At 46.9% G+C, this 26,954-nt stretch overlaps 1 protein-coding gene across 3 annotated transcripts; it reads right to left on the bottom strand.

Annotated features, from left to right (window-relative positions):
• On the bottom strand, window positions 1-22,892 carry LRIG2 (leucine rich repeats and immunoglobulin like domains 2). Of its 3 annotated transcripts, XM_057426870.1 has the most exons (20): window positions 22,740-22,892; window positions 16,695-16,766; window positions 16,141-16,215; window positions 15,513-15,647; window positions 14,851-14,994; window positions 14,573-14,716; window positions 13,849-13,992; window positions 13,458-13,601; window positions 10,899-10,979; window positions 9,991-10,062; window positions 9,786-9,854; window positions 8,279-8,442; window positions 6,788-7,108; window positions 5,587-5,868; window positions 4,534-4,983; window positions 3,898-4,047; window positions 2,438-2,719; window positions 1,173-1,784; window positions 194-798; window positions 1-125 (listed from the first exon to the last, which is right to left on the bottom strand). In XM_057426870.1, the coding sequence occupies exons 3-18, from the start codon at window positions 16,209-16,211 to the stop codon at window positions 1,555-1,557; spliced, it is 2,883 nt and encodes a 960-aa protein (XP_057282853.1). In that variant the 5' UTR covers window positions 16,212-16,215; window positions 16,695-16,766; window positions 22,740-22,892; the 3' UTR covers window positions 1-125; window positions 194-798; window positions 1,173-1,554. The 3 variants fall into 3 exon arrangements, with proteins under 3 accessions (XP_057282853.1, XP_057282852.1, XP_057282854.1); XM_057426869.1 differs by having other exon boundaries at window positions 194-1,784; XM_057426871.1 differs by lacking the exon at window positions 16,695-16,766 and having other exon boundaries at window positions 194-1,784; window positions 22,740-22,839.
• Between the last annotated feature and the right edge of the window lie 4,062 nt (window positions 22,893-26,954).

Genomic DNA, 26,954 nt, shown 5'->3' with positions numbered 1-26,954 from the left:
AGTCTTTGTAAGTATATAAAATACACCACATGGCTGTTTCCATTTCAGTTCCTATCCTACAGCTTGGAAAAATGCAACAATGACCAGGGAGAAAGCTCCTTGCTCTTCAGGAGTGAGTACACGACCTAATGTAGCAGCATTAGCACTGAGCACAAGGACCTAATGTTGAAGCATTAGCACTGAGCACAAGGACCTAATGTAGCAGCATTAGCACTGAGCACAAGGTACCTGCTGAAAACCCATTCCTGATGAGTAACACCTCCTACACAAAGGGGCATTTTTTTTCCAGGAAGTCTTTATGCAGAGGAAACAGAAAATCCATAGCATAGTTCACTAAATACTTAGCAACTGCTTGCCCCATTCATCTGATGCTTTCCATCACAACATTCCTTTAAAAAGTTCCCTTAACTGCCAGCTAGGAAAAAGACATGGAGACATCTGCAACACACACAATACACAGGCTGGTTTTCAGATAAAAGCTTAGATAAACTCCTGAAACAAACCACTCAGACTTCCCATTTTACCAGGGAACCAGGAGGAGACACGTAGTGCACTGCCCCTTTTGTTTGCTTTTGACAAGAACTTCTCAGAAGCTGGATACTACAGCCAGGAGTACCAGAATAACACTGCTTCTTAATGCAGGGTCTGTTGGGCTTGTCACTCTACTGGACAAGACAGGTGCCCAATACAGAGATTTAAGGACTTTCTCAACACTTAAACGGATCAAACTTGGAATTCTGCTCTGTCTCGAGATGGAGCAGCTTGCAGTCAGCTCAGCCAGGCTCAATGCATGCAGAGCTGTACAGAACAATGCAATTCATCAATATCACCGTTTCACCATCTATCTATAGTAAATTCACTGCTTTCCAAACCAAAGACAGCTCTATCCCCTCAGAAACAAGCTTCCAGTCCCACCAACAACCCCCGTATGGCTTGATATACAGGTGTCCAGAGTAACAGTATGATACAGACTTTGGCATAATAAAAAAATCTATTTACATTACAGCCAACACATTTATATGCTTAGTGTATACAAAATATTTATAAATGCAAATTTATTTACAACTAGAGTCCATTATTCAGAGGAGCAAACAAGACCCGAAGTCAGACTGGTGACAGGGGCCTGCTAACAGCCTAAGGAACATAAAGCTGGCCAAGAATTTTATGCTTACAGTTACTGGAGAATTCCATGAGGAGGCCCTGAACATTGGTTTTCAAGCAGACAATGCAGTGGGAAATAGCTATGCATCCTTGAGGGATTTTTCAAAGCATGCACCAACACAAAGGCTGCTTCCAGCATCAGAAAATCCTCGTTTTAATGCTATTGTAGATAGCACTCATCATCCATGTGTTCTGTTACACATTCCCATCTTCCAATCCACAGAAATCCAGGGGAAAAGGGCGCGTGCCACCTCCTCCTAGACAGTCTGTTTAGCCAGCCCGTGACTGCAGACACACGTACACAAGCATCTTTGGCCTTGGGGTTAGTCCTGAGGTAGTAAATACAACAAGTCAGTCGGTACAGATTTGCTTTCAAGACTCCATTCGAGTGTCTTACGTGGTTTCACTATAGTCATGAATGCTGCGTGTCCTCTTAAAATCAAAGCTCCGCTCCCGGCCGCGGGGACAGGCTCCGGATGGAGCCGCCTGCTCCCGGCTGCTGGCAGCAGCACCCTCGCTGTGGGGAGGCCGTGGGGTCTCCCGGCCTGGCTGCTGATGCAGGAAGTGGGAGTGAGGGAGAGCCACGTCTTTGTTCACTCCCCATAGAGGGAGCTGGAAGGGTTCTGGGGAAGAGAAAGGAAGAAATCAGAAGATGAAGAGGAGTTAGTTCATGCTAAACACAGCCAAATTTGAACACAGATTCCCAGAGTCACGCAGCTCCAGTATCAGTCTGAGGTTATTTTCTCTTTTCCAACCCTACCCATTCTGTGATTCTATGAGTCTGTGTTCTATTGGATGCTCTCCCTTTTCAGCAAGCTGTTACAGCAAGCAGAAAACAGCGCACAGAGTGTCGTTTCAGTGTGAACTTTGAAAAGGCTACCTGGAAGAAAGTCAGCATCAATCAGTGTACCAAAAAATAAAAGCATCTTTTGGAGCTCTCTGAAAAGCAGGCCAGCTCAAACAGAAGGCCTGCTGGAATTTCTTAGCAAAGCTCTTGGCTAACAGATGCCCTTGAAGCACGTGTAAAAGATCACATTCCACAAGCTTTTAGAGACGAACTGCAGATTAAGAAATACCATCTTTTTCACATCACCCTCTTCAACTGTTGGGTACTGGATGCCAACTGAGGGCCAGTTCTGAGAACATAAAGACGTGAGTTACTCACAAACTACAGTCACTAAAAGAATTAGCTGTGTGTCAACAGGGAAGGGTAGCACAAAGAAGACTAGAGTTATCAGGGAATACAAAGCAACAAAAGGAAAAAGAGGACACTCACCACTGATCTGCTGGGAGGAGATTTTCTTTTCACTCATTTTGTCATGGTTGGTAAGGAAGACAGACATGTCTCTGTCTGCTAAGAGATTATCCAAAGTACCGGTTTCATGCTGGGGGCGTGCTGTATACGTTTCCTTAGACATCTGCACCATGAGGTTAGGGAGAGCTTGATCCAGGGGGTCTTCTTCTGCGATGTAGGCATAGGGACAGTACTCTCGTGTCCTGGAGTAGATGTTTGCGTTGTCGTAACAGTCTGAGCAGATCACCAGTGGTGCTGCACCACCTGATAAAGGCAATGAGAAACCAAAATACTCTCAGAGAGGATAAGGATACTCAATTCCCAGACTCTTTTCATGTCTTCGGATGATCATGCCTGAAGGGTTTTTATACAGTTAACGTGGTAACAGAGTACTTAGCTTGACTGTTAACTGAAGAAGTCACAGAAGAAATGCTCTAGGTTCCCCACCACCCAAAGTCTCCATAACACTGCCCTTCTAAGGCTGACCAGTGGAAAACCATGGGCATGAGCGTGAGTAATCTCATGTTTGCTCCCCTGTCCAATGCAGGTCTGACCAGCTTAGGAACCAGGCTGAAACAGCCCTGGAATCAAACCAGGATACCTATCCACATCAGCTTATGCTCTTATACCAGACTGGCATCCTGCATGCCCAGAAGACAAAGTGGTCACCAAGACGAGATGATTCTCAGCTCCTTCCTGATAAGACTCTAGTGTAGAGTCTAGATCTGAAGGATCACTTTTAAAAGCCAGCTTATATAAGGATTGAACAGATCCTCAGCATTTGGGTGGTAGAAGATAGCATCACTGTTTACTCAATGACATAAATACCCTGAGGTCGTTCAGCTAAACTGCAGACCCTTTAGTTATGCAGACTATGTCAGGCAGAGGCAGTAATTTTATGCCAAGGACAAATGGTACAGCAAGTCATCTTCCAAACAAAACTATTTCCACCTCTATTGCCTGGACTCTTGAGATGCCCAGAGAAAGAAACAGCATAAAAATGTACCTTGACATTTAACCTAGGAATTCCCTAATGGCATCCCCACCTTGCTCTACAGATCACAAACCATGAGGCAAAGAATCTCTGCAGGGAACTGTATTACTCTGGCACCTGAAGGACAGCAGTCATGACACCTACATGCAAAGGCACTCGTAGCAGAAGTGAGCCCAGGTGTTGCTGGACCAAAGATTAAACAGCACACATGGAATGCAGAAGTGCCTTGATAGCAGAATCTTAACAAACACTAGAAGAAAATGAGACACCTCAAACTCAGGATGGAAAGTTTCAGATCAACCCGAGCTCTCCTCTAGGAAAAGTCACCTTTCATGTTAATAATGCAGTACTACAGAGCGTTGTGCAATACTGCAGCCAGCTGTGAGGACAAGACCGTGCACTGGCATCCTGCTGGAACACAAGTAATACATACAAGGGCTCTGCTTACCATCTGTGCCTTTATGCACGTAGCTACCAGCTGGAGGCATAAGCTGCTGATGGCTTCCTGCCTCTGAGTTACTGTAGCCTTCCTGAGGCTCTGACAGAGTTCCTTGGGAAGACAGATAGCTGGGAATGTCTGCCGGTAGGTTCATCTCCTCTGCAAGGCAGAATTAACACTGATGACATTAACAGCTAAGTGAAGATTTCAAAGGAGTACCACCACTGTTAAGCACGTAAAGAGAACCGTCACCCAGAAGTTCAACTCAGGAGTTATCTTTCCTCTGCCTCCGTTAAACATCTGTATCATCAGTTCAAAACAAAGAGGGTCAGAATGAAACTTTACACACATTATCCCAGGTCCTGAAAACAATTTTAAGCTTATTCAAATATTTAGTTCCAAAACTTTACTGCTTTCCCTCCATGTAGAACAAATCTAGTGTACAAGAAACAAAATTAACACTTAATACTAAAAAAAACCCCAAACAACTCTAAAAGGAAGGAATTTGAGCAAATCCCTGAAGATTTTAGAAGAAAACCCTAATTCCTTCAATCTTATCCACCTGTAATGATCCCAGACATTTCACCCCTCTTAAGTGTTTTGTATTAAAAATAGGGCTGGTTTTAAGAGGCTTCTGCACTTTACCTGTGTTAGTGATGCTGTAATCTTCACTCCTCCTTCTCATGTGGTAGATCACGATAACCCACACCAGGGAGGTTCCCACGACACAGCACACCACAACGATAATCACAATGCCCACTGTTGTCCAGCCATCGTCCTCATGGACGATGCCGCTCTGGGAAGAATCACAGTTTGGGGAAGCCAGGACATTGAGGTAAATATGGCCACGCTCAGTGCCCAGTGTGTTGGACATAATGCACGTGTACTTCCCAGCATCTTCTAAGCCAGCATCCACGATGATAAGGAGTTGATTTGCCGCAGCAAAAAAATGCCTTTCTGTGACTGTCAAAGGGCCGTCGTCCTTTGTCCAGTTGAGGCGTGGGGCAGGGCTGCCACCAGCTATGCACTGCAAGACAGCAGTTTCACCTCGGGTCACGGTTCTGTCTTCCAAGGGCCTCACAAAGGAAGGAGTTTCTGTGATGGTGGAGGAAAAAAGGCAATAAATTGTAAGGGAAGTTCACTGTGTGTACTCCATGGTATCCAGAAACCTGCTCTTACAACCTGAACCTAAACTTGGCAGGCAAAGACAGGATTCAGGAAGTGCTATGAGTTCAGCTCTTGTACGGATCACTGCAGCCAATGGGGTACAGCAAATATCCCCCAAATTACATGTCAGCCACAGTCTGCTTTATGTATTCAATTCTAAATCTGTGTACGACCATAATGGTAAGTCAGTGTCTTCATAAATTCTGCGCTCTAGAGGAACCATCCTTCCATTACCACTCAACACAGTTCATGTTACTTGCAATGGAATTTGTTGGGAGGCAACACAAATTATCCAGTCTACACTGCTGGACTGTGGTATGTCCCCCAGCTCTCTTCTGCAAAGATCACACTAACTTCACCAGTCAGCACTGTAGCTTAGCTGCTAAAGCTTCACTGTTCAAAACCCATGCCTAGTGCTGCTCTTCATGTTTCAACTTCGTTCTTTAGGACTTCAGCTTGCAGCTACAGTACACCACACCACGGCAGAGGGGAAGAGCTCCACATGCAAGCACAGATGAGCACTCCACTTACCTAACACAGTCAGCGTGGCATTTGCTGACAAACCCCCTGCAATGTTTTGTGCCATACAGCTATAGATTCCCATGTCTTCTATTTTCACGTTTGCAATAAAGAACACATCATCCTCAGGCATGACGTGCATCCTTCTCTCTCTTGCAGCAGGGAAGTCTGTGCCACCATCTTTCTGCCAGGAGATCTGTGGAGTAGGGTGACCCTCTGCAGCACACTCCAGCCGGGCCATGGCCCCGGTGCGGATAGTGAGATCCATGGGGGTTTTCAGGAAAGAAGGTAGCTCTGAAGCAAAAGAGATTAGGTTCAGTGGTTTCAGTACCAGGGAAAAAGCAGCAAAAGCTCCACAGCATAGAGAACTGCTGAAAACAAATCTGAAGCAGCCTCTAGTTTTCCCTGAGAGGGGCAGATTCTCCGGAGAACTGCACGAATTTCCAATGATTTCTAACAGCCTTTCCTCAGATTTAAATACAGGACCTAGAGTGCTCATTTAAGGTGATCTGAAGGACATTTCTCATGGGGGAAAGACAGAGAAAAGGTTTAGCCTTCACAAGCCCTTTGTCACGTTTTTTCTTCCCTTGTAAAAGGGAAGGTGAACTTCTATCTCATCAGTCCAAGTCTGCATTATCTGTTCTGGATGACCAAAATCAGCTCTGCTCCCAGATACAATGGGGATTAGTGGTCTACTGACTGATGTGAATGTTGTCTTACTTCCTTTCCCTCAAGCCAAAATAAAAAGAATCATGATGGCTACAAATAAAGGACTTCAGAATTGATCTTTCAGAGTCTGCTTCTGGTCCCACCATTCAATTTTCCTTGAATCCTTCCTAGCTTAACACACGGGAAAAGGTGCTTAGCTCTGAAGAGACAGCAGAGGGAGCTTTTAGTTTAAGAGACTTCCACCTCCATTTAACCAGATGAACAACTAATTGTGCTGTAATGAAAACATGGGATATATCTGCTCCTTTTGAAAGTGAACACAAGTTTCTTCACCCATATAAAAAAAAAAATCCCTTCTTTCCTGCTTCATAAAATGATATTTAACACATCTAAATATCAGTGAGACAGCCTTGCAAGACTATTTTGGGCCAGCTCTAGTGAAAAATAGACTTGAAGCTATTTAAATAAAGCTTCAGGTTTCACAGAATCCCAGGGACCTCAAAAGATCATCTAGTGTTTCTCCTTTGTTACCGTTATTGCTTACCATTGACAGTCAGCTTGGCTTTGTTGGAATAATTGGAGCCGAAGTGATTGGTGACGATGCACTGATACTTCCCTTCATCAGTGAAATTCACATTGAAAAGGTGCAGGACAGTGGTGTATTCGACCACCTCACCACCCTGCTGCTGGTACCTGGCAAAATTCTCCACCTCTGCATCATACAACACCTCGCTGTCCTTCCGCCAAGCTGTGGACATGGGTGAATCACTGCTGCTCACAGCAGTGCAAGTCAGAGTCACATTCATGCCTCGCAGAGCAACTCTGGTCTCAGGATGCACTCTTATCTGCGGCTTAGGGAAGTTATCTGGAAAGAAAAGCACTGAGATTAGCTACTTCCTCCTCAACTTGCAATTCATATTGCAAGAAAACTCACTGTAAAGACAATGTAAGCATAGGGCAAGCTTTGGAAACAGACGTCCTGCTTGAGGTGCACACACTCAGCTGTTTCCAGCTGGAAATCAAGCTGTGAGAGAGGATTAGAACCACAGGTAGTTACCAGAATAAGAGTTGAAAACAATCAGCAGAGAAGCATGGTCTTGAGCAGCACCCTGCATTTTGTACAACTGTCTGGGGCTTGCTATATTTAGATCACACACAAAAGCTGTGCTCAGCTGAAAAGCCAGGCTATTTTATGAAGGACTGAGACTTGTTCTCAGGTAATTTAAATATCCTGAAGAGCCTTTCAGTTCTACAAATACAAAGCAGAGCAAGCTGGCAGTTCATTCTCATCCCACTCGATGGGAGTTATTTCAATAGCCATTATGGCAGCAAAGCCATTTGCATATGCACATGCAGCACCCAGTGTCAAGGCTCCACAGTGGTGGTATCAGAATGGAGAAGTGGGTGCTTGCAGCTACATGATGATTATTGTGGCCTTTGCCACCAAAAGAACTGTGTACACAGAAGTTACACCCAGCAGACTGCTCACCCAGAAAAGAACACCAGACTATTTCCAGGCTTGCCACACACTTCACACATGACTCTGGCAAAGAGACTCTCAGTGTTCCATCCCACAGTTCATTACAAAAATAAACAGGCTTTTGTCTGAAACTGTGGTGGCAGAGACCAGATAAACATCACAGCTATAGGGCAGGAGAAGATGGGCCAGAGCATTAATGACTGGTCCTGCTGGTATGGACAAGAACTACTAAGGAAGTGTCAAATAGCCCTTCCCAAGCTAAAGTCATTCATAAGCAGGGGGAATGGAAGCATTATCAGTTTTTAACAGTAACCTGCATGAAAACCACAGCCCTCTCACAGAATTACTCCCTCAGGTTAGCTTCAGTGCTCAAACACAACTAATCAAAAAGAAACAGAAATTACACCCCAAACTCCAAAGCAGACCCAGTGATGTACAGAGGCCCAAGTGTGCATCATGGCCAAGACCAAACACCTCCAGCAATGCCACAGCCTGATTTCGGAAAGATCTGTGTTTAACCATGTTTTTATATCAAAAGTCATTAAAAATACAAACCACAGACAAAGTCATCAGGGTCCACACTGAGAAGGCTTTGTCCTGCTAACCATTCTGGATGAGCACAGCTAACATTTACAGCCTGCTGTAAATGGCTGTCAGTGAGCCACTGGGGCAGCCATTTCAACTGGCAATCACAAAGCAAGCTGCTAGTGTTCAAAACTCTGCAGAGACAAGGCAAAACAAAAGTGGGATTAAAGTTTATGTATTTCCTACATGCAGCAAAACAACTTAAAGCACATATGTTCAGAAATGTCAAGATTCATAGTATCCTTTTATGCTTATGGGTATTTATTACAAAACGTTAGCTATACATGCTATCAACAATCCAGAAAATCCTTCCCTCTGTGTCAGCACTAAAAACTTACACTTCTTTTTCATCCTGAAGAAAACAACCTTGGATTTTCAACTTCTAAAAGACAAACTAAGCCTGTCTTTGCAATTGTCCCATCCCTCTTAAAAGCAGTTAAAAGGAACATAACACTTCAGAGCAGCAGTGTCTCAAACTCAACACACTTGCCATTATGAAATGAGTGTAAGCCTCAATACTCATGGTCATGCCAGCTAATAAATACTTAAGAATGAAAGTGATTTGTTTCATACTGTTATCTACTGCAGACTGTTTCCTCTATTCCAAAGAAGACCTTTAAGCTGGAAACAGTGTTGGGTCACTTTTTCCCCCATCACCTGCTTTCAAAGCTTTCTAAATGTTATGTACCAGTATGACTGACTGGGGAAAGTCCACCACTTCAAGAAGCGATCTGCCACGAGATGAACCCAGCAGTAACCAGAGGCACACAGTCAAGCCAGGACTCCATCCTGCTCTTTGCCCATGCACAACAACAGTTCCTCACTTTCAAGACACATTAGAGAAAGCAATGGAAGTCTTCTGTTTTAGGTGTCTCCTCAATCTGGCAGACCTTGTAGACTAAGTCCATCTGGGCAAGATTAACTAATGGAGTAACAGATTTAAAACAGATTACACCATATTCAGAGACTTTATCTCATAGAGATGACTGAGTTGCAGCAGGATTAGTCTTGGGTGTGAAGGTCACCTCACATTATACTGTAAATGTGTGAAGATCACAAGAGGCTCTGGCAGCTTTAAATATCTGCTAAGTAAGTAAAAATTCTTGTCTAGTTGTGACTTTTAAAGCCAAATTTCCCCAAAAGGAAAGACAATGACTTATTTCCTTTAGTCACTGTCTCCATCATAGCATGTGCTGAGCTTGCTGCAAACCCATGAGGTATGAAAAACTTCATGGTTCAGCACTGCAAGAAGGAAGTGTTTTCCAACTGCAATCAAGGTGATGGAGGTGCACATTTTATCAACCCTTAAATCTAAGGATACCGCTACCAGTTCTGAGTCATACATTATCATTTACCAGCACTGCTTGCAATATTTCCTGATGAAAGCAGACACACTTCTACAAGGGCTGAAGGATTTTAGCTTTATCTACAAGGTAGGACATGTAAAGAATCTGTAAAGTAATGGTTATAAACTTACAGCTCTTTCAGGTGAGCCTGTGCAAATGCATTTTCCTGGATGGACATTACTGCATTGTTGCTTAAATCTCTAGAAGTTAAGCAAAGAGAACAAAAATGGGTAAGTGTGGTTTCATATGCTACCTTCAGTTAGATTCTTGAATATTTGACAGGTAACACAAGACTGAAGTTGGCAAATTAGCAGTTCTGCAAAGTAAAGTACTTACAGATGTTCAAGTCCTTCAAGACCAGAGAATGCTTTTTTGGTAATTGACTTAATCTGGTTTCCTTGCAAGATTCTGAAAGACAAAGCCCCCAAGCCCCAGAAACGAGTTTCAATGTCAATGAGCTCACAAGTAAGACCAAAAAAAGCTCCCTATCATAGTTAACTACGTTTTGTTCTAATTATAGCCGAGCTAAAAGATCAAATACTAGTTTTTGAGCTTAAAGCTCAACTAGTTTTCTCAAGAACAGGGTTTCTTTTCCATTCTTAACTTAGAGATTTGGGTTAGAGATGTGTCAGAAGATAATTTAAGTCAGGAGAATGAAACAGTGCTAAGCAGAACTTGGGAGTGAGCAATAACTTCCTAATGCCAATCTGTCACAATCACATTAGTCCCTGAGACTGCACCCTCATGCCAAGCTATTTGTTATAAACAATGCCTGTAGCTCTGCAGGATGGAGCTTCCTACAGAGCTCATGGCACTGGGTGAAAAATGCACAGTTTAAACACTGAAAAGCTGTTAATTCGATAGTGTTTCATATTTGGTAAAAAATACTTTGTGCTGTGTTTTGGTTTGCTTGGGGTTTTTTCATAAACAGTAACTTTTCCCCAAACTACAGCAGCACAAAAGGTGACAATCACCACACAGCAGGACCAGGCTATTCAGTCAGAAATGCAATCAAGTACTTATGCTTAATTTGTTCAAATTGGTGCTGCAAGGTGACCCAGTGGTACAGATGCTCCTGAACACGCAACTCAAGCCTGTATCAGGGAGCTGGAGCACAGAAGTGGAAACATATTGAATACAGCTGCCAACTAGAGAAGGTTTTTGCCTCCTGTCACTGATTTACAAACTCTCCCTCTACTCTGCATGCCTGGGAAGTGCTGCCATCCCAGGTGTTTAATACATACAGTTTATCCAGCCTGCTGAGTCCCACAAATGCTTCATTTGCATCTTCTATGGCCCAGGAGATCTCGTTGTTCCTCAAGTCCCTGCAGGAGAAAAGCTTTCTCATAAAGAAGCCTTGTAATATCATTATGACCACTGCTAGTGGCCAGCTAGGGAAAAGAATTTCCTGTTGTACAAGCCAGCTCTGGTGTTCTGGCACAGTGTCACTTGGAAGGTCTCAGATCTTTTATAAAGATTAGCTTTCTAAAACTAAGCTTGTCAGGAGATGAATATCTCATTTCAGAGATGCAAGGGAAAACAGAACTGCTTAAGATCAGCGCCGCAGACAGAACCACAAACAAATTCTGCAGCACAACTTCTTGATGTGGTGTTGAAGGAAAGACCCAGTCTGACTACCACTGCTCATGTGATGGGCTATTTACCAGGAGCTGGGAGAGGCTCCTGAAGCAAGTTGGTTCATGTAAGTGAATTTACTAATACACCAGCAGCGTTAATCTTCCCGAGTAACAGGCTTATAGCAGCATTAGCATATTAAGAGATTACACACAGGTTACAGGGTAAAGGCTGCTAGGCACAAAGTAGTTGATTTTCAAATGGAGTTGATATTGTGTTCACAAATCTTGTTACCAGCTAATAGCATTTCTGTTTGACCTCTGCACAGCACTTTGGCCCCTCACATAGAAGAGCGACCTAAACAGCAAAACCAATACAGCAATATGGTTTGGAGTGGATTAAATGCTTTTTAGAGAGAAGAAGAAATAAATTAAGTTGCAGTTTTAGCCTGAATGGGATGGATTGAATCAAGAGTTTCTCTCAAAGCCAGAGTTACCCTGTTCTGATACCAAAACAAGTTTCCAAACAAGTCAACTGACAGAGAGCTACATATACAGGCAATTGTGTACTCACAAACACCTCATTCCTTGTGCCAATGGTGGAAAAATGTATTTACTTTCTCCTGGGTGAGACTATAATGTAGAACAGCATCTTGGAAGAGACTGGGATCAACCTCCAGGACACTGTCAGTGGTAACACACTGTTTTCTTATTTTCCTTACTTTGGAATATGGGAGTCTTGTTCTTAACACCACACAGTAGTCATTTCCACAATTAATAGAGATAAATTTTAATGTTTAGGACAAAAAGAGAATGACTCGTGCATCCAAAGGTCTTAACGAATATGGCCTTGATACTTGCTCCCATGAAGGATTTTCCTCTATCAATGCCAAGTCACTCACACCAGTATGAAGTAAGTACCACAATAAGACGTAAAACTTCGAAACGTCAATATTACTTGTAGATAAACCTTCAATCCTACCTTTGCTTGTAGTACCTTGTGGTTAATACACAAGTTTTACAGTTTATTCTTGCTAATTAAAGCCACATTGCAGAAAAGAGGCAGGAGCTGAGCACAGAGGGAAATATTTACATCAGCCTTAGCACTGAAACAACCAGCGTACAAACAACAATGGAACTAATCCGACAGCAGCAAGGCATCTCCAGTTGTTTGAAGTACTTTTACACTCCACTACTCAGACCACTTAGCAAAATGAGTGAGCAGCCCAAAAAGAAAAGTCCCTCATTGTGTGAGCTGGGGAGTTGGCTCCTCATGCTTGGCTGGGCACGAATGCTTGGAGCCTTGTTAATCACCACTGCCCTGCTCCTGCACATTCCAACCCTGAAGCAAATGGCCAACCTCTCGGCTGCTGAGCCTGAGGAGCCCAGGAAAACCTACTAATTAATCTGCTCTTGTTCTTTTTCATGCTCCTCTAAATCTAAGAAATTAGTTTTAATTATTTCATTAAAAGGTTGCATTCAGGTTAACAGAATCTGACTGCTTACATAAATCTCTCTGGTGAGTTTGCTTATTTAAGCATTTATTTAATGAACTGACAGAGGGGTTATAAACTTTCACTCCTTTCTCTGCTATCATTGTTTAGGGTGATTCCAACTGCTCAGATCTACTTGGGACACTACTTTTTTTTCTTATTAAGAGGCAGGATTGAGTCTTGTCAGAAATACTAAAACAGCTGCAGCTGCTACAAAAGGTCCTGGCAAGTGCAGAGCTGTGCCTCTGCCAACAAAAGGTAACCCCACACTCCTCCTAAATGCTACGCCTATGACTTCAGCACACAAGCAGGGTGGGCTAAACCTTACCTTCTGCAAGCAGAAGGGTTCACCACGTTGCTTCTGAGGTTCCAACCCTTACAAAACCCTCTGGAATAAAGAGAGGTCTGGGTTGACCATCTGCTCCACAACCAGCATTTATGCAAGCTGACTATCCACACCTTTTTAGAACCAGTATGACATGCACCTGGGCAGTCAAGGTTATCAAGCCTCTGTTTCTTACCACCACTAAAATTAACTGGTTGGTTTGTTTTAGGTGGGCCAGAATTCTGTTATCTTGCAGACCAAAAGATCATCAGCCCCACCACACAGGCAGGACAGCACACACCAACACCAAAACACTGAGCTCAGCCTTGCACAGGGCGATATTCATTGTCTTCATTTCCAAAAGCTTCACAGATTAAACTGAGACTTCCCCTAGAAGCTTTCTGTACTTACAAGGTTCGAAGATTTGCCAGACCTCGAAAGACACCATCAGCAATGTGACTGATGCGATTGTCACCCAGGTTTAGCTTCTCCAATAGGCCAAGTCCCATGAAGGCAGACTCCCTGAGGCGAGTTAGTTGGTTGTATGACAAGTCTCTAAAAGCATTTAAAGGCAAGTAGGGGGGATTAATTATGAAGACACTATCAAATTTGAGTAACTACAGCGTTTGATTAATTTCTCTCACAGGACACTTACAAATATAAGTAAAACACAGAGCATCACCATGGGCCTAACAAGGAAATCCAGTACTTTCTTTGGTAATTCATTCTTGCTACATACGTGCCATCCAATCTGTTACTGCAACATTGCAAAACCCTCAGTGAAAAGCATCCCAGGACTTACAGCTCGGAAAGCCTTTGGCAGAACTCCCATGCATCTGGACTGATCCTGTTAATGGCATTCTGGCTAACATAGAGTTGTTGCAACGTCCGCAGGCCATACAGCCAGCCCTTGTTTACTTCTGTCAAGTTATTGTGTTCCAGTTCTCTACAGAATCAGAAGGGAAAACATTTGCCAAATAGATAATCAATGAAACATATATTTACAAAATATCACCTTGTGGATTTACTAACATTAAGCCTTAGGCCACCTGAAATGCATGATTACATTAACTGAAACCAAAAGAGTGAACTAAAGTGTATGAGGAACTGAGTAACCACAACAGCTGCAGTGATCCAGTGGCAGAAGCACAACTGTAATCTCTGTTCTCAAAGATTACTTCTATTTTGAGAGTCTTCTGCTAACACTGCATGGCATGCCCTTGTGCTACCTCTGTCCAACAGTCACACAGCAAAGAACCCATGTTATGGGGAGAGCAAAAGAAACCTACAGAGTTAAAAGTATTCTTGATCAGCAAGTGGGAAGAACTGGGGAGAGAGCCAACATCTTTCCATCTTGAAGTAACCAGACATGATATCAAAATAATGGGAAAATACAGATCTTTAAACTCATTTCCTGGGATACTCATCACTCTCTTGGTACAACCTTGATGTAATGGAAGCTATACAGGACACAACCCTCCACAGCTAGAACCCCTAAAAGAAATTCCATGACTAGGCATACTCACAATTCTTCTATATTACCCAGGCCAAAGAATGCTCCATCCATTAGTCTGCTAATCCCATTGCGCTGCATTTTCAAGGATTTTAATGATTCCAGTCCTTGGAATGTCAAACTTTCCACTATTTTAATCCGGTTCCTTTTCAGTTCCCTTTAATAGAGATGGCATTCAAATATTAAGGCATATTTTGATAAGCACCACTTTGTGAAAGTCAAGAATGCACACTGAGATGAACAACACAGCTGTAAACACTGCAGTTTTAAGCTTTCAAGACTGCTACTTACAGAAACTGCACATGAGGCAGTTTGAAGATCTTTGGTGGAATCACACTAATCCTGTTCCTGTTCAGCTTTACCACCATTAGTGAGCTAGATAAGTTATCAAGACAGCCTGCTTCTAGAGTAGTTATTCTGTTGTTACTCAGATTCCTAGGAGAGGAAGAGGGAAAGAGGCCTTTCAGAACATGGAGAATTTTATGAACACAACTGCACAAGCACTTCAGAGTGACCACTTGCTACTACAACTCAAGTTCTAATAGCATGAAGTCACATCACAAATCTGAATTCTGGTATATCAAACTAAATCACTTTTCCCCAAGGAATCAGTGCTAGGAGCTAATTTTCACTGCATGCTCATACTTTGGTTAGACATAGTTAAGATAACGTCAAAAGTGATCTACTCAAACTGGGCAGAAACCATTCCTGCTGGCTGAAATACCTGGATTTTGACAACAGCAGTTACTGGTTTCCACACTATTTGAGAAACTGCAATACAGACTGGTATAAAAAGTGTTTTCAAGCACATCTGCAGCTACATTAAGCACTGCTACCAGTTCAAAACCATACAAGGTTGCTTGCTTTAAGACAGTAATCTAGAGTAGATGAGGTCTTCAACATTACTGTTGTAGAGCCAGGAATCCAAAACGTAACGGCTCACTCTTACTTACAGGTACTTCAGTTGCATCCGTGGAAAAGAAGAAGCTTTAATTTCTGAGATCAGATTAGAACTGAGATCTAGATTTTCCAGTGAAAGGTAAACTTGGAGTTGCTCAGCATTTATTTCTGGAATGGTATTGTGTACCCTGAAAAACACATGTAACAAATACGATTATCAAAGCCTCTCATCCTTCAAGCTGAACAGCTGAAACAGCTTAGGATTTGTGTACCAACGTTACTAGAAAGCCACTTAAACAGGACACGTACCACACACTTCAAAGTGTCAATTCCTCAAGGGATACTGAAAATCCAAGAGCTATTTACCACCTTGACAAATGAATAGATTCAAATTCTGGGGCCTGCAGTTGGACTGTTCCTTGTGGGAACTGTCATTCCTAGACTGAATCCCTCCTCGTCAAAGCTGCCTGTCTTGGTTGACTGCATTTTATTGGTAATTTAGGGTGACTTGATTGTCTAACTGATTTGTATTTATTTAAAGAGCACTTACATATTCCCTAAAGCACTTTAGATGAGTAGTATTGCAAGACAAAAGAAGCTGTGTTTTCATACAACTTGATAGCAGAACTCTAATACAATTCTCCCATTTGTTAAGAGCAAGGCAGAAAAGCAGTCACTTACAATGAGAGAAGAGTTATATTAGAAGTTGTTTCCCCAAAATATGGAATTTCACTCAGCTCGTTGTAATTCATTTTCCTTTAACAAAGAAAAAAGAGGAAAAATTATCACTGGTGCTTCAAAGTAAATCCCTTCTGTACCCAGCAGAAGTTCGTATCACAGAATGCATTTAACCATTTTGTTAAGCATACTTAGTAGTTGACTAAAAAGGATTCCCTAAAAGCTTAAATAACAATCTGAGCAATTTAATCAAAAAGCATGCTTTTTAAACCATTTGCATGGATACTGTTACTTCTCGTTAGCTTAGCTACAGTCAAAACAAACACGTCTCATTTCTTTTCTGAACAATGGTCTTCTAATCTTTTACAAAGAAGTTTTCTGCTCACACAGCATCAGTTTTATACATAAAATGTGCTGCCAACATAGAGCATCCATTTTTAATTAACTGGCACTGAACACTTCTACAAGTCAGACCAGACATCAAGACATGCAATCAAATGTGCTAATTAGAACTAGGTAGGCTATCTCAGAGTTTATCCTCATAAAAACCAACTTACACTTCTTGTAGTGTATGAACAGATAAATCAATGCTCCAGTTGGATGACAATAAATGATTATGACTTAAATCCCTAGAGAACAGAGAGAAAAGTTATTCCTGCTCCTGGAATAAAACCCATCAAACATATGCTTTATGCAGCTTCTAAGGTTTAAACCATATTTATGATACACACAGCTCCTCCTTTACCAGAGGAAGGAGAGATTCCTCCTAGCTTGTTCCAGTAGGCACTCACAGTAGGAGTTTAGACAGTTCTGTTTCTCTGTTTGAACCAAAGAACTTCTTGTTTAAAAAGAACTTGCAAGAAAACCCATACCTGACCAGAGCATTTTTCCTTTAAATCAGAGCTTTATAGACAATACTTTATACATTAATCACAAAAAAAGAAAAGCTTTCCAGGGACATGGAAACAATTTCTTACAAAATGCCTGTTATTGAACTGGTTTCTGCAGTATGATCCCCATTTTCTCAGCCTGCCCAGCTTTTCAAAGACACTGACTAGTCAAGGCAGGCTTATTTTAAAGGGAAAACATACACACAATTACCAAACAAGCTGGAGGGGAGAGAAAAATGAGGCTGGGAAGCTTATAGAAGCATGCTTTAGTGCCAGTTGCTTTTGCTTATAGGAAACAAATGCAGGAGTTGGATTGTTTCAATGGGCAAGAGAGTCATCAGATCTGGTTTAATGCCAAAACTGGATGTTGATGCTATTCTCTTTCCTTTAAAGCAGTCCTTGGACTTAGTGCATAAAATGGTACGGGGGGGAACGGTTCACCTCTGTAAGCTAACTCACTCTCTGGGCACAATCTATTTTGTGACATGACTCAAAACATGATCAAAAACCCCAGGTTTGTGATGGCAACCTGGTTCTAGCTGTACCAGTGAGGAGAGACGCATCATGTGTCTCCTGTCTCTCAGTGACACCTCACATCTGAACTGTGACTGCATCAGCTTTTTGACACCTTTCTAGTACAAGTGCACATAGAGATGGAACTCCTGGCACTCCTGCCACCAAGCTTGTGAAACATGACTGAGATCCTCCCCACAGTCAGAAACCTGTTGAGAGGTGCATTTATAACTGGACACTGCCTCTTAAATCAAGAAGTCTGCCTCTGTCAGCTAGCTGTGCCTGCCTGTCAGCAAGGCATCATGCCTCTCACCCCATTTCCAACTCCAACATCAAGCACAAAGCTCCAACAAGCTCTTTTCAGCAAAAGCTGTTCATCTCCTGATAAGTTCCTCTGATAAGGTCCTGTATCACTGATTCCCTTTCATCTATCACATGATTCTCTTTCAAGTAACACAGTACTTACTTATTACAGCTAGTTTTAAGGCTATCAGGCAGGCTGCAGCTATGCTGACACAGGAAACAAAATTATCCTTTAAGAACAAAACTGCCATGTTTCAGTTAAAAAGAATATTATAATGCAACTGATCACAGTTAAAAATGTTCCCATTGACAATCAGGTTTGGACAACTGCAGCACCCCATGTGCTTGTCCACTCTTGCAATAGCTTCGGGCCTGTGCTTGGCTTGAAGTACACTGAGGGTCAAGCCTGTGCACACACAAAAATGCCCCAAACCCTTGTCTAGAAGAGAAGAAACTGTACTGGTGTGCCCCTGCTGAAGGAGGATTTAACCCTCGCTGGCTACCAGTGAAGATGCTTACTGGTGGGTGCTAATGCTGCCACAAGAACCCTCCTCCACACAGGGAAGACTTGGTGCTAAGCAGAAGACAACCTGAGCAGGACCTGGGTTTATTTACCCTGGCACTATGGATGCACCTTTGTTCTGTAAGACCAGAATCTACTGGGAGAGAGCAAGGACTTGAGAGATGAGTTGTTAACACCAGGCTCAGAGATAAAGATATCACTCTAGCAATGAATTATTAAAATCCTGGGTGTCATGGCAAGTCCACACTGTTAATGTATTCATTTAATTACATCAAGATGCAAATTATACAGATAGAGCAGCAAACAGGTCTGCAAGCAATTATTCAATTCTATAATTAAAAAGGAATTGAGAAGGTGGAGAAGAGGCCAACACTGCTCTGCATAGTGTATCCCTGAACACCGGGATATCAGGCCTGATCCCTCCCTATGCGCAGTAATGAACAGTAACACAAAACCAACTGAGTATGAACTGCTCCTACAGCACTGCAGCCACCCTCCTGGGCTGCCTGGATCCCCCTGCCCAGTGCTGCTGCACCCCTGTGGCTCCAGGGATGCCAAAGGAGCCATCAGGCACGCAGGGAGATGATTCCCAAAATCCAGAGGCAGCCTCTGGCTTGGATCTTTCAAACATGCATTTAACCAGACCCCGAGTATTAAACCACGCCACTTCCAAAGGACTTCAGCATAACCCACGGTGGAAGGCCGAGACGATGGGCACAGAAGATAACAACACACTCCTCAAGGTGTCCAGATACTGCACTGATGAGCAAAACCGTGCCATGGGTGCCGAGCCAGACCAACCTGTGTGTCAGGCACGGTGAGCAGGCACCGGCACAGATCTTGGGAGTCAGATTAATATGCAAAGAAAACAGCAACTTGACTTTTCAAGGCTTTCAGGAAGAGTATCATAGAATAGAGTATTTCAGTTGGAAGGGACCTAAAATACAGCCAGGCTGGTGCAGGAAACATTTCTATTTGAATCCTCCTTCTTAAGAAAAGTCAGAGCTCCTTCAGGTGTATCTCCATAGCTGAAGTATTTTCAGAGGGTGGTTTATGCTCACTGTGGACATTTGGCTCTTTAACCAAATGCAGAAGCAGCCGCAATCTTGAGTGATCTTTTAAGTACCTGTTGACTTGTTTATGACTCCTGAATTGTTTCTTGAATGATATTGGAATTACATTATCACAGGGGCGCTGAGGCGCTGGCACAGGGTGCCCAGAGAAGCTGTGGCTGCCCCATCCCTGGCAGTGTTCAAGGCCAGGTTGGACAGGGCTTGGAGCAAGCTGCTCTAGTGGAAGGTGTCCCTGCCTGTGGTAGGGGCTGGAACTGGAGCTTTAAGGTCCCTTCCAACACAGACCAGTCTGGATTCTGATACTACAACAACCATGTAGACCAACTCCCTGATTCCTTGCCCCAGACGCCCACTGCCTTACTACTACGTTAGAAATTAAGATTTTCATTTAGAAAGCCCAGGAAAATATTTTTCTATTATTACTCAGATTTGGATTACCACGAAGTTATCATTAAAGGCAAGTCCTCTTTCAAGCAATTTGGTATAGCTCATACTTGAAAGCATTCTGACACTATTTCATCTAGTTACTGCTGCTGATGCTTTCCTTTCTGAAATAGACTGATCACTAAATGCAAATTGAAATACACTGATTTTCTGCGTTTATAGATCATTCAATCACACAGCTAAGCCTTCTGCTATCATGCAGAACCAGATATAATCCCCTTGCTCTGAAAAAAACCAAAACAAAGAATCTGTCACTTGAGAAGCACTTGAATTTTTACTGTGAGGCCCACGTTATACAAGATACAGAGCAAACATGCAAAACTTGTATATTAGAGATTCATCTGGGATTGTATATAAAATCAGCTAAACATTCATTCCAAACTGAAGTGGTATTCATCTCTTAAGTAAATAAAACAGAACCCACACATCAAACTGATTACTGCATCCTGAGCCCTGGAGAATGATCTTAATTCAGCCCAACTGAGCACATCTGCCTCCTCCCCATGGCCCTGTACTGGTAAAGGTGTTGCCATTTGAGCTGAAAATGCTTTTATTCATCATCTCCCTCAGTACCAGCTTATCTAAACACACTTTCAGGCACTAGTATAGGACTGGAAGGCAGCTACCACCAGCATTGTGCTTCCTTTTCTCCCTACAGATGACTGTTTTACAAACAGGGCTTGCATTCTTCCTGCTAAAGAATGTAAAGATGCAGACATACAGAAAATAGTCACTCCTTGACTTCCCTACCCTTTTCATCACCTGCCAGGTTATCCACAAACCATGTAATTCAGCAGGAAAAATGAAGTTACAGTTGCCTGAACAGTTCTGTCATGGAAAAGTTCTAAAAGTGCTCTCCTGGCCTCATTAAAAGAAAACAAAACAAAACCCCAACACACACACACTGGAAGCATCACCTGCAAGTAGTTTGGAAGAGGTAGGAAGACCAAGAATTGTTAGTCCTTAAAGTCAGGTGAAACAGTATCACAGAACTAAGGGGGAAAAGCACACAATGGACTTCTTTATGCAAGAAAAAATAAGCTTTGATTAGTTTTAAACAGTCTGTGTGCATTACAGCTCCTTTAGACAGAGAACTGCTAGAGTGTCCTAGTGAAGAAACAATGTCAACCCCACACATGCTTTGCATGGCAAAATCCCCAAAGCCACAAAAGAACATGCTGTCAAGCCCCAGAGAGGGGCTTTGGACAAGGGCCTGTAGGGACAGGCCAAGGGGAATGGCTTTAACCTGCCAGAGAGGAGACTGAGATGAGCTCTTAGGCAGAAGCTCTTCCCTGTGAGGGTGCTGAGGCGCTGGCACAGGGTGCCCAGAGAAGCTGTGGCTGCCCCATCCCTGGCAGTGTTCAAGGCCAGGCTGGACACAGGGGCTTGGAGCAAGCTGCTCTAGTGGAAGGGGTCCCTGCCTGTGGCAGGGGTTGGAGCTGGAGGAGCTTTAAGTTCCTTCCAGCGCAAACCATTCTCTGGTTCTGATTCTACGATACACTCACACAGGTTACGTCAGATTTCCTAACGCAGCACAGTGCCAGCACCACTTCTTCCCACTGCATTTTGTGCCAGGTCGGTTTAAACACACCCTCTATCAGCTTGGAGAAAGATACAAGTATTTGTTGAAACTTGAAGACTTGCTCTCCAAACAGCATGGATATCATTTTGCTTATTAGCCTCCTGCTGCGCTGCCAACTCACTTTTCCAGGCACTGACACCCTCCCTGACAAGCGCTAATGTTAAGATATCCTTGTACCTTTCTAAACACAAAAGGTCTCACAGACCAGTTGTATTTCTAAGCTGAAACACACATTTTCTCTTAAGCATTTCCATTTGCTTACCATGCAGGGAAAGAAGAGAACTACACTAGCACCCAGGGGCGAGGAGGTGCCAAACTTCCTTAGACATGTTTCTAATACCAATTGGACTCTCAAGTCCTGTTAAAGGAATTCCTGGAGTTAACTGCACAGCAGTTTGTATATTTGTATTATATGCTAAACAGACTTTATTCCCTTGGCCTGGAATAGCATTATTTCTACCAACCAAGAAACATGATCACTCCAAGAGGCCTCTGCGCACAAAAGCAGGCTTACATATCCCCCGTCCTTCAGGGCTTCTTCTCCCCATCCCAACTATGCTGTAGACAAAGGTGACAAACGCAATGGTGACTTATGACAGTAAAGGCCAAAAAAGGATGAAGGCGTACTGCGTTCAGCCCCATATGCACGCTGCTGAGCACACTGGCTAATGAAACTCTTGGGAGCAGAGTTCTGAGGTTTTCTTAGGAAAAACAATGGCAGCAGATAATCAAGGGGAGTCCACAGCGGTTTTCCCGAGGGAAAAGGTGGGAGTCGCTGAGCTGCAAAGGAGCAGAGGGATGCAGAAGACACCAGAAGCAGCAGGAACTGTCACAGAACACAGCTGAAGCCGGGCTCTGGAAGGACGATTCCCAAGCACAATCCTAAGGGGCTGTGTCCTAGAGCCTGACCTAAACCAACGCTCAGTCCTCTTCTCACACGCTCGGGTCACACAGCAGGATCAGACATGCACACAACCTGCTCCCGTACGGAGCCTTCCTTCGGGCGGCCGCTCCTGCGGCTCCCAGCGCCCTTCTGAGCCGGGAAGTGCCACTGTCCTGCGAGCCCGGCTCTCCCGCCCCGTGCCCCCCCACCGCCACAGCGCCCCCGGGCTCCACAACCCACGGACACCGAGCACCCGCCCGAGCCCCACCGCGCTCGGCCCCGCACACCCCCCCCGGCCCCCCCCGGCCACCTCCCGTTAGGCCGCGGCCTGCGCACGCCCTGCCGCCCGTTAGGCCCCGCGGTCCCGCCGCCGCCCGCCGTGCTCACTCACAGGCCCGTGGTGCCGGCGGGCAGCGGCGGGATCCTCCGCGGGCCCGGCCCGCCGGGCAGGCGGTGCCGGCTGCAGTCCAGCAGGCCGCGGCGGCAGGAGCAGGGCGCTCCGCAGGGCTCGGCAGCGGCGGCCGCCCGCACCCACAGCAGCAGCAGCAGCAGCACCCACAGCAGCGTCCGTGGCAGCGCCCCGCGGGCGGCCCGCACGCCCGGCCCCGCTTCCCGCATCCCCCGGCCCAGCGCGGCCCGGCCAGGCCCCGCGCCGCCCGGCCCGGCCCGGCCCGGCCCAGCCGCCACGCCCCGCCCCGCAGCGCCACCTCAGCGCGCAGGCGGCCACGGGCGGGGCCGGGAGGGAGCCGTCCCCCTTCCCGAGCCCAACGGGGTCCTGCCTCGATGGCCGCAGGCGGTGGGCTTGGGGTTGTCCCCCGGAGAGGGGTTCCTGTGGGGTGCGTGGTGAAGGGGGTCCCGCGGGGTGCGTGGTGAAGGGGTTCCCGTGGGGTGCGTGGTGAAGGGGTTCCTGTGGGGTGCGTGGTGAAGGGGTTCCCGCGGGGTGCGTGGTGAAGGGGTTCCCGCGGGGTGCGTGGTGAAGGGGTTCTCGTGGGGTGCGTGGTGAAGGGGTTCTCGTGGGGTGCGTGGTGAAGGGGTTCCCGTGGGGTGCGTGGTGAAGGGGGTCCCGCGGGGTGCGTGGTGAAGGGGTTCCCGTGGGGTGCGTGGTGAAGGGGGGTTCTGTGGGGTGCGTGGTGAAGGGGTTCCCGTGGGGTGCGTGGTGAAGGGGTTCCTGCGGGGTGCGTGGTGAAGGATGTCCCGCGGGGTGCGTGGTGAAGGGGTTCCTGGGGTGCGTGGTGAAGGGGGGTTCTGTGGGGTGCGTGGTGCTCACAGTGAGCGCCTCCTGTGCCCCCGCGAGCTGAGGGTTTGTGCGTACCCCCCCGGCTGCCTTGGGCCCCCTCCACCCGGAGGTGGCAGCGCACTGAGCTGGCCACAGCTCCATGCCAAGCCCCCAAGGATGGGCAGAGCTCTGCGGGGCAGCGCTGCAGGCACCCAGTGGGTACATCCCGAGTTCAGGATCGCAGGGTTCTTCACCCGGGTTGGGGCACCCCCGGCAGCAACACAGGCTGAGGGGTGAAGGGATTGAGAGTACCCCTGGGAGCAAGGATGCGGGGGTTCTGGTGGAGGGAAGACTGGAGACTGGACATGAGCCGGCTTCAGTGGCTCCGGGGAGACCTTATTGCACCCTTTCAGTTCTTAAAAGGGGCCCTAAGAAAGATGGGGAGAGTTTTTAGCGGGGCCTGTTGTGACAGGATGAGGGGTGATGGCTTTAAAGTGAAAGATGGGAGAAGAAAATCCTTTACAATGAGGGTGGTAAAGCACTGACACAGGGTGCCCAGAGAGGTGGTGGATGCACCATCCCTGGAGACATTCCAAGCCAGGCTGGATGTGGTTCTGGACAACCTGCTCTAGCGGAAGGTGGCCCTGCTCACGGCAGGGGTTTGGGCTAAGGTGAGCTTGAAAGTCCCTTCGAACCCAAACTGTTCTGGTTCCGTGCTTTGGTGCGGTTCCATTCGACTGCTCCTGGGGTCTCCGGGAGCGGTGGGAGCCCGGGTCCCTTTCCTGCTGTTCCCGCACTGCCACCTCGTGGTCCCGGCCCCGGGTGGGGAAGGGACGTGTGTGCACGATAGCCACGCTCCCCAGGGATGGTTGCCCACCTCAGCCGGGCTGGTGTGGGCCAGGCACCGGCACAATGCTTCCCATCGCAGGGCTGGGAGCTGCTGGCAAACCCAGCCTGCCCGGAGGCTCCATCCCAAGCAGGCTCAGGAGATTCCATCCTCACCTTCCCTCGGGTCGGGATCTGGGGCTCAGCGGTGCCCGGGAGCAGGGCAAGCCAGCACAGATGCTTGCAGCGCCTGTGGTCCTGAGCCAGCCCCAGCCTCCCCGGGCAGCCCGCTGCGAGGCTGGGCAACAGCCAGCTCCTGCTGCAGGCGATGGCTGCACGGGGAAGGTGTGTTATTCCCGGCCGAGGGAGCCGCACACATCCCTGCTTCCCAGAGCAGCTCAGGGCACGGCTGCTGCTGCTGTGGAAACTGGAATCAGATGCCGGTGGCAGGTGAAAGGAGGTTCTCACGGAGCAGCAAGGCTAGATTGCCCTGCCTGTTGCTGCTGGCACATGGAATCATAGAACGGTTAGGGTTGGAAAGCTCATCCAGTTCCAACCCCCTGCCATAGGCAGGGACATCTCACACTGGACCGTGGCACCCAAGGCTCTCTCCAACCTGGCCTTCAACACTGCCAGGGATGGAGCATTTACCGCTTCTCTGGGCATCCTGTGCCAGCACCTCAGCACCCTCACAGGAAAGAGCTTCTTCCTTTTATCTAATCTGAACTTCTCCTGTTTCAGTTTGAACCCATCACCCCACGCCCAGTCACTCCAGTTCCTGATGAAGAGTCCCTCTCCAGCATCCTTGTAGCCCCCTTCAGACACTGAAAGGTTGATCTGAGGTCTCCACGCAGCTTCTCTTCTCCAGGCTGAGCAGCCCCAATGTTCTCGGCCTGTTTCCATACAGGAGGTGCTCCAGCCCCAGATCATCCCCATGGCCTCCTCTGGACTTGCTCCAACAGCTCCGTGTCCTCCTTAAGTTGAGGATACCGTTAGAATCAGCATCAGCACCTGCGCAAACAGGCCCGAACTCTGCGCAGGGAGAGGGGCACTGCCGTGAAGCTGCTGCCGGTGTCACTGTGGCCTCTGGCAGGGCTGTCCTGGATGCCCAGGACCACAAGCTCCAGGGGAGCTCAATTAGGAGCATCTGCTCAGACAAAGCTCAGGGCCCAGCACAGGTCTCTCCAACAATGCTTCCCACTGCAATCTGCATTTGTAAGAGTATTGCCATGGCAGCAGAAATTTGCATATTAATAGAAGCCAGTCCTAATTGTTAAGCTGATGTCTCAGGGGCAGAAAGGAGCCTGCCGTGTTTTACCGAGCTGCTGGGGGCCCTGCCTTCCCAGCCAAATTCCTTAGAGCTCTCCCTGCCACTCCCTCTGCCAGTGCAGCTCCCGTGAGACCTGGGCAGTCCCAGCGTCAGAGCACACAGCATCAGTTTAGAAGCGAAAGCCCAGGCTCCCATCCTGCTTGCTGGGAGCCGTACACACACAGAGAGAGCTGGTGCTGTACACAGCGCACCTCCCGCATCCCCTGGTTTGCCCGCGCTGCCCTCCGGTATCCCAAGCCCAGTCCTGCATCACGACTGTGCTAAGTGGGCACAAGGCCTTGTGGAGTAGGGAGAAGTGGCACAGCTGGTACCAGCCAAATGGTCCCACGGGAAGTCATTCCAGCCCGGGCAGCAGTGCTGGCATGGCTCAGCATGGAAGGAGGCACTTGATCCCTGCCTTGTCCCTGGCTGGGATGAGTGGTGTGAGCATGGGGCTCCCCAGGGAAGGACTTGCACGGCTCCTCTCCCTGACACGAGGAGCCTCTTTCCTCCTCAGCACAGGTCACTGCTGGATCTCCATGGCAGGGGCAGGAGGCTCTGCTGCAGCCCAGCCCTGCTCAGCACCCTCAGCCTGCTCTGCTCCTTCTGGAGCACCCCGGGGAGCTCTGGGCTCTTGACACAGCATCTGCCAGAGCCCCCTGCGTACCCTGCCAGGCGCATCCGGGGTCTGTGCATGCCTCCAGAGGCCCAGCACGTCCCCTTGGCATCCTCAGCCCCTGCACTCTGGAGTGATGCTCTCCAGCCCTTGGCTCCCTCCTTCCCAGCGCTGAGCTGCGGCGTGGGAAGGCTCAGCCTGCGCCGGGCCGGGCCTTCGCCACTGGATGGCACAAGAGCCCTGATGGAGGAGCCCGGGTGGTCCTGGGGTGCTGAGCGAACCCCTGGCTGCTCCGGGATGGGGGCGCGGGGAGGTGCTGGGCTCCCAGCCCCGCAGCTCCGCTCCCTCCTCGCACCCTGGCAGCATTGGGGGCTCGCTGGGAGCAGGACTCTGACCTTGGCTGGGCTCTCTCTGCTGCACCTCCAGCTGGGAAGCCCTCTCCCGGAGCACACACGGCTCTCCCCAATCAGCTCTCCCTCCAGGTAAGAGCGAGCTCGCATCCCTGCTCCTCACAGGCTGGAAAACCGGGGAGCCTTGACAAGCATGGGCTGAATGAGCTCAGTCTGATACCGTCCTCCTTGCAGTGACCCCGGTGGAGGGTGGCGGGTGTCAGCCTGGCCCATAACTCACAATAAAAACC

This window comes from Pezoporus wallicus, unplaced genomic scaffold (assembly GCF_028554395.1).
Source record: "Pezoporus wallicus isolate ANWC-B61680 ecotype Strahan unplaced genomic scaffold, APGP_CSIRO_Pwel_v1 contig_11646, whole genome shotgun sequence".
Classification (NCBI taxonomy): Eukaryota; Metazoa; Chordata; class Aves; order Psittaciformes; family Psittacidae; genus Pezoporus; species Pezoporus wallicus.
Note: the sequence above shows the minus strand (reverse complement) of the source record. Positions and strands in the feature narration are given on the sequence as shown.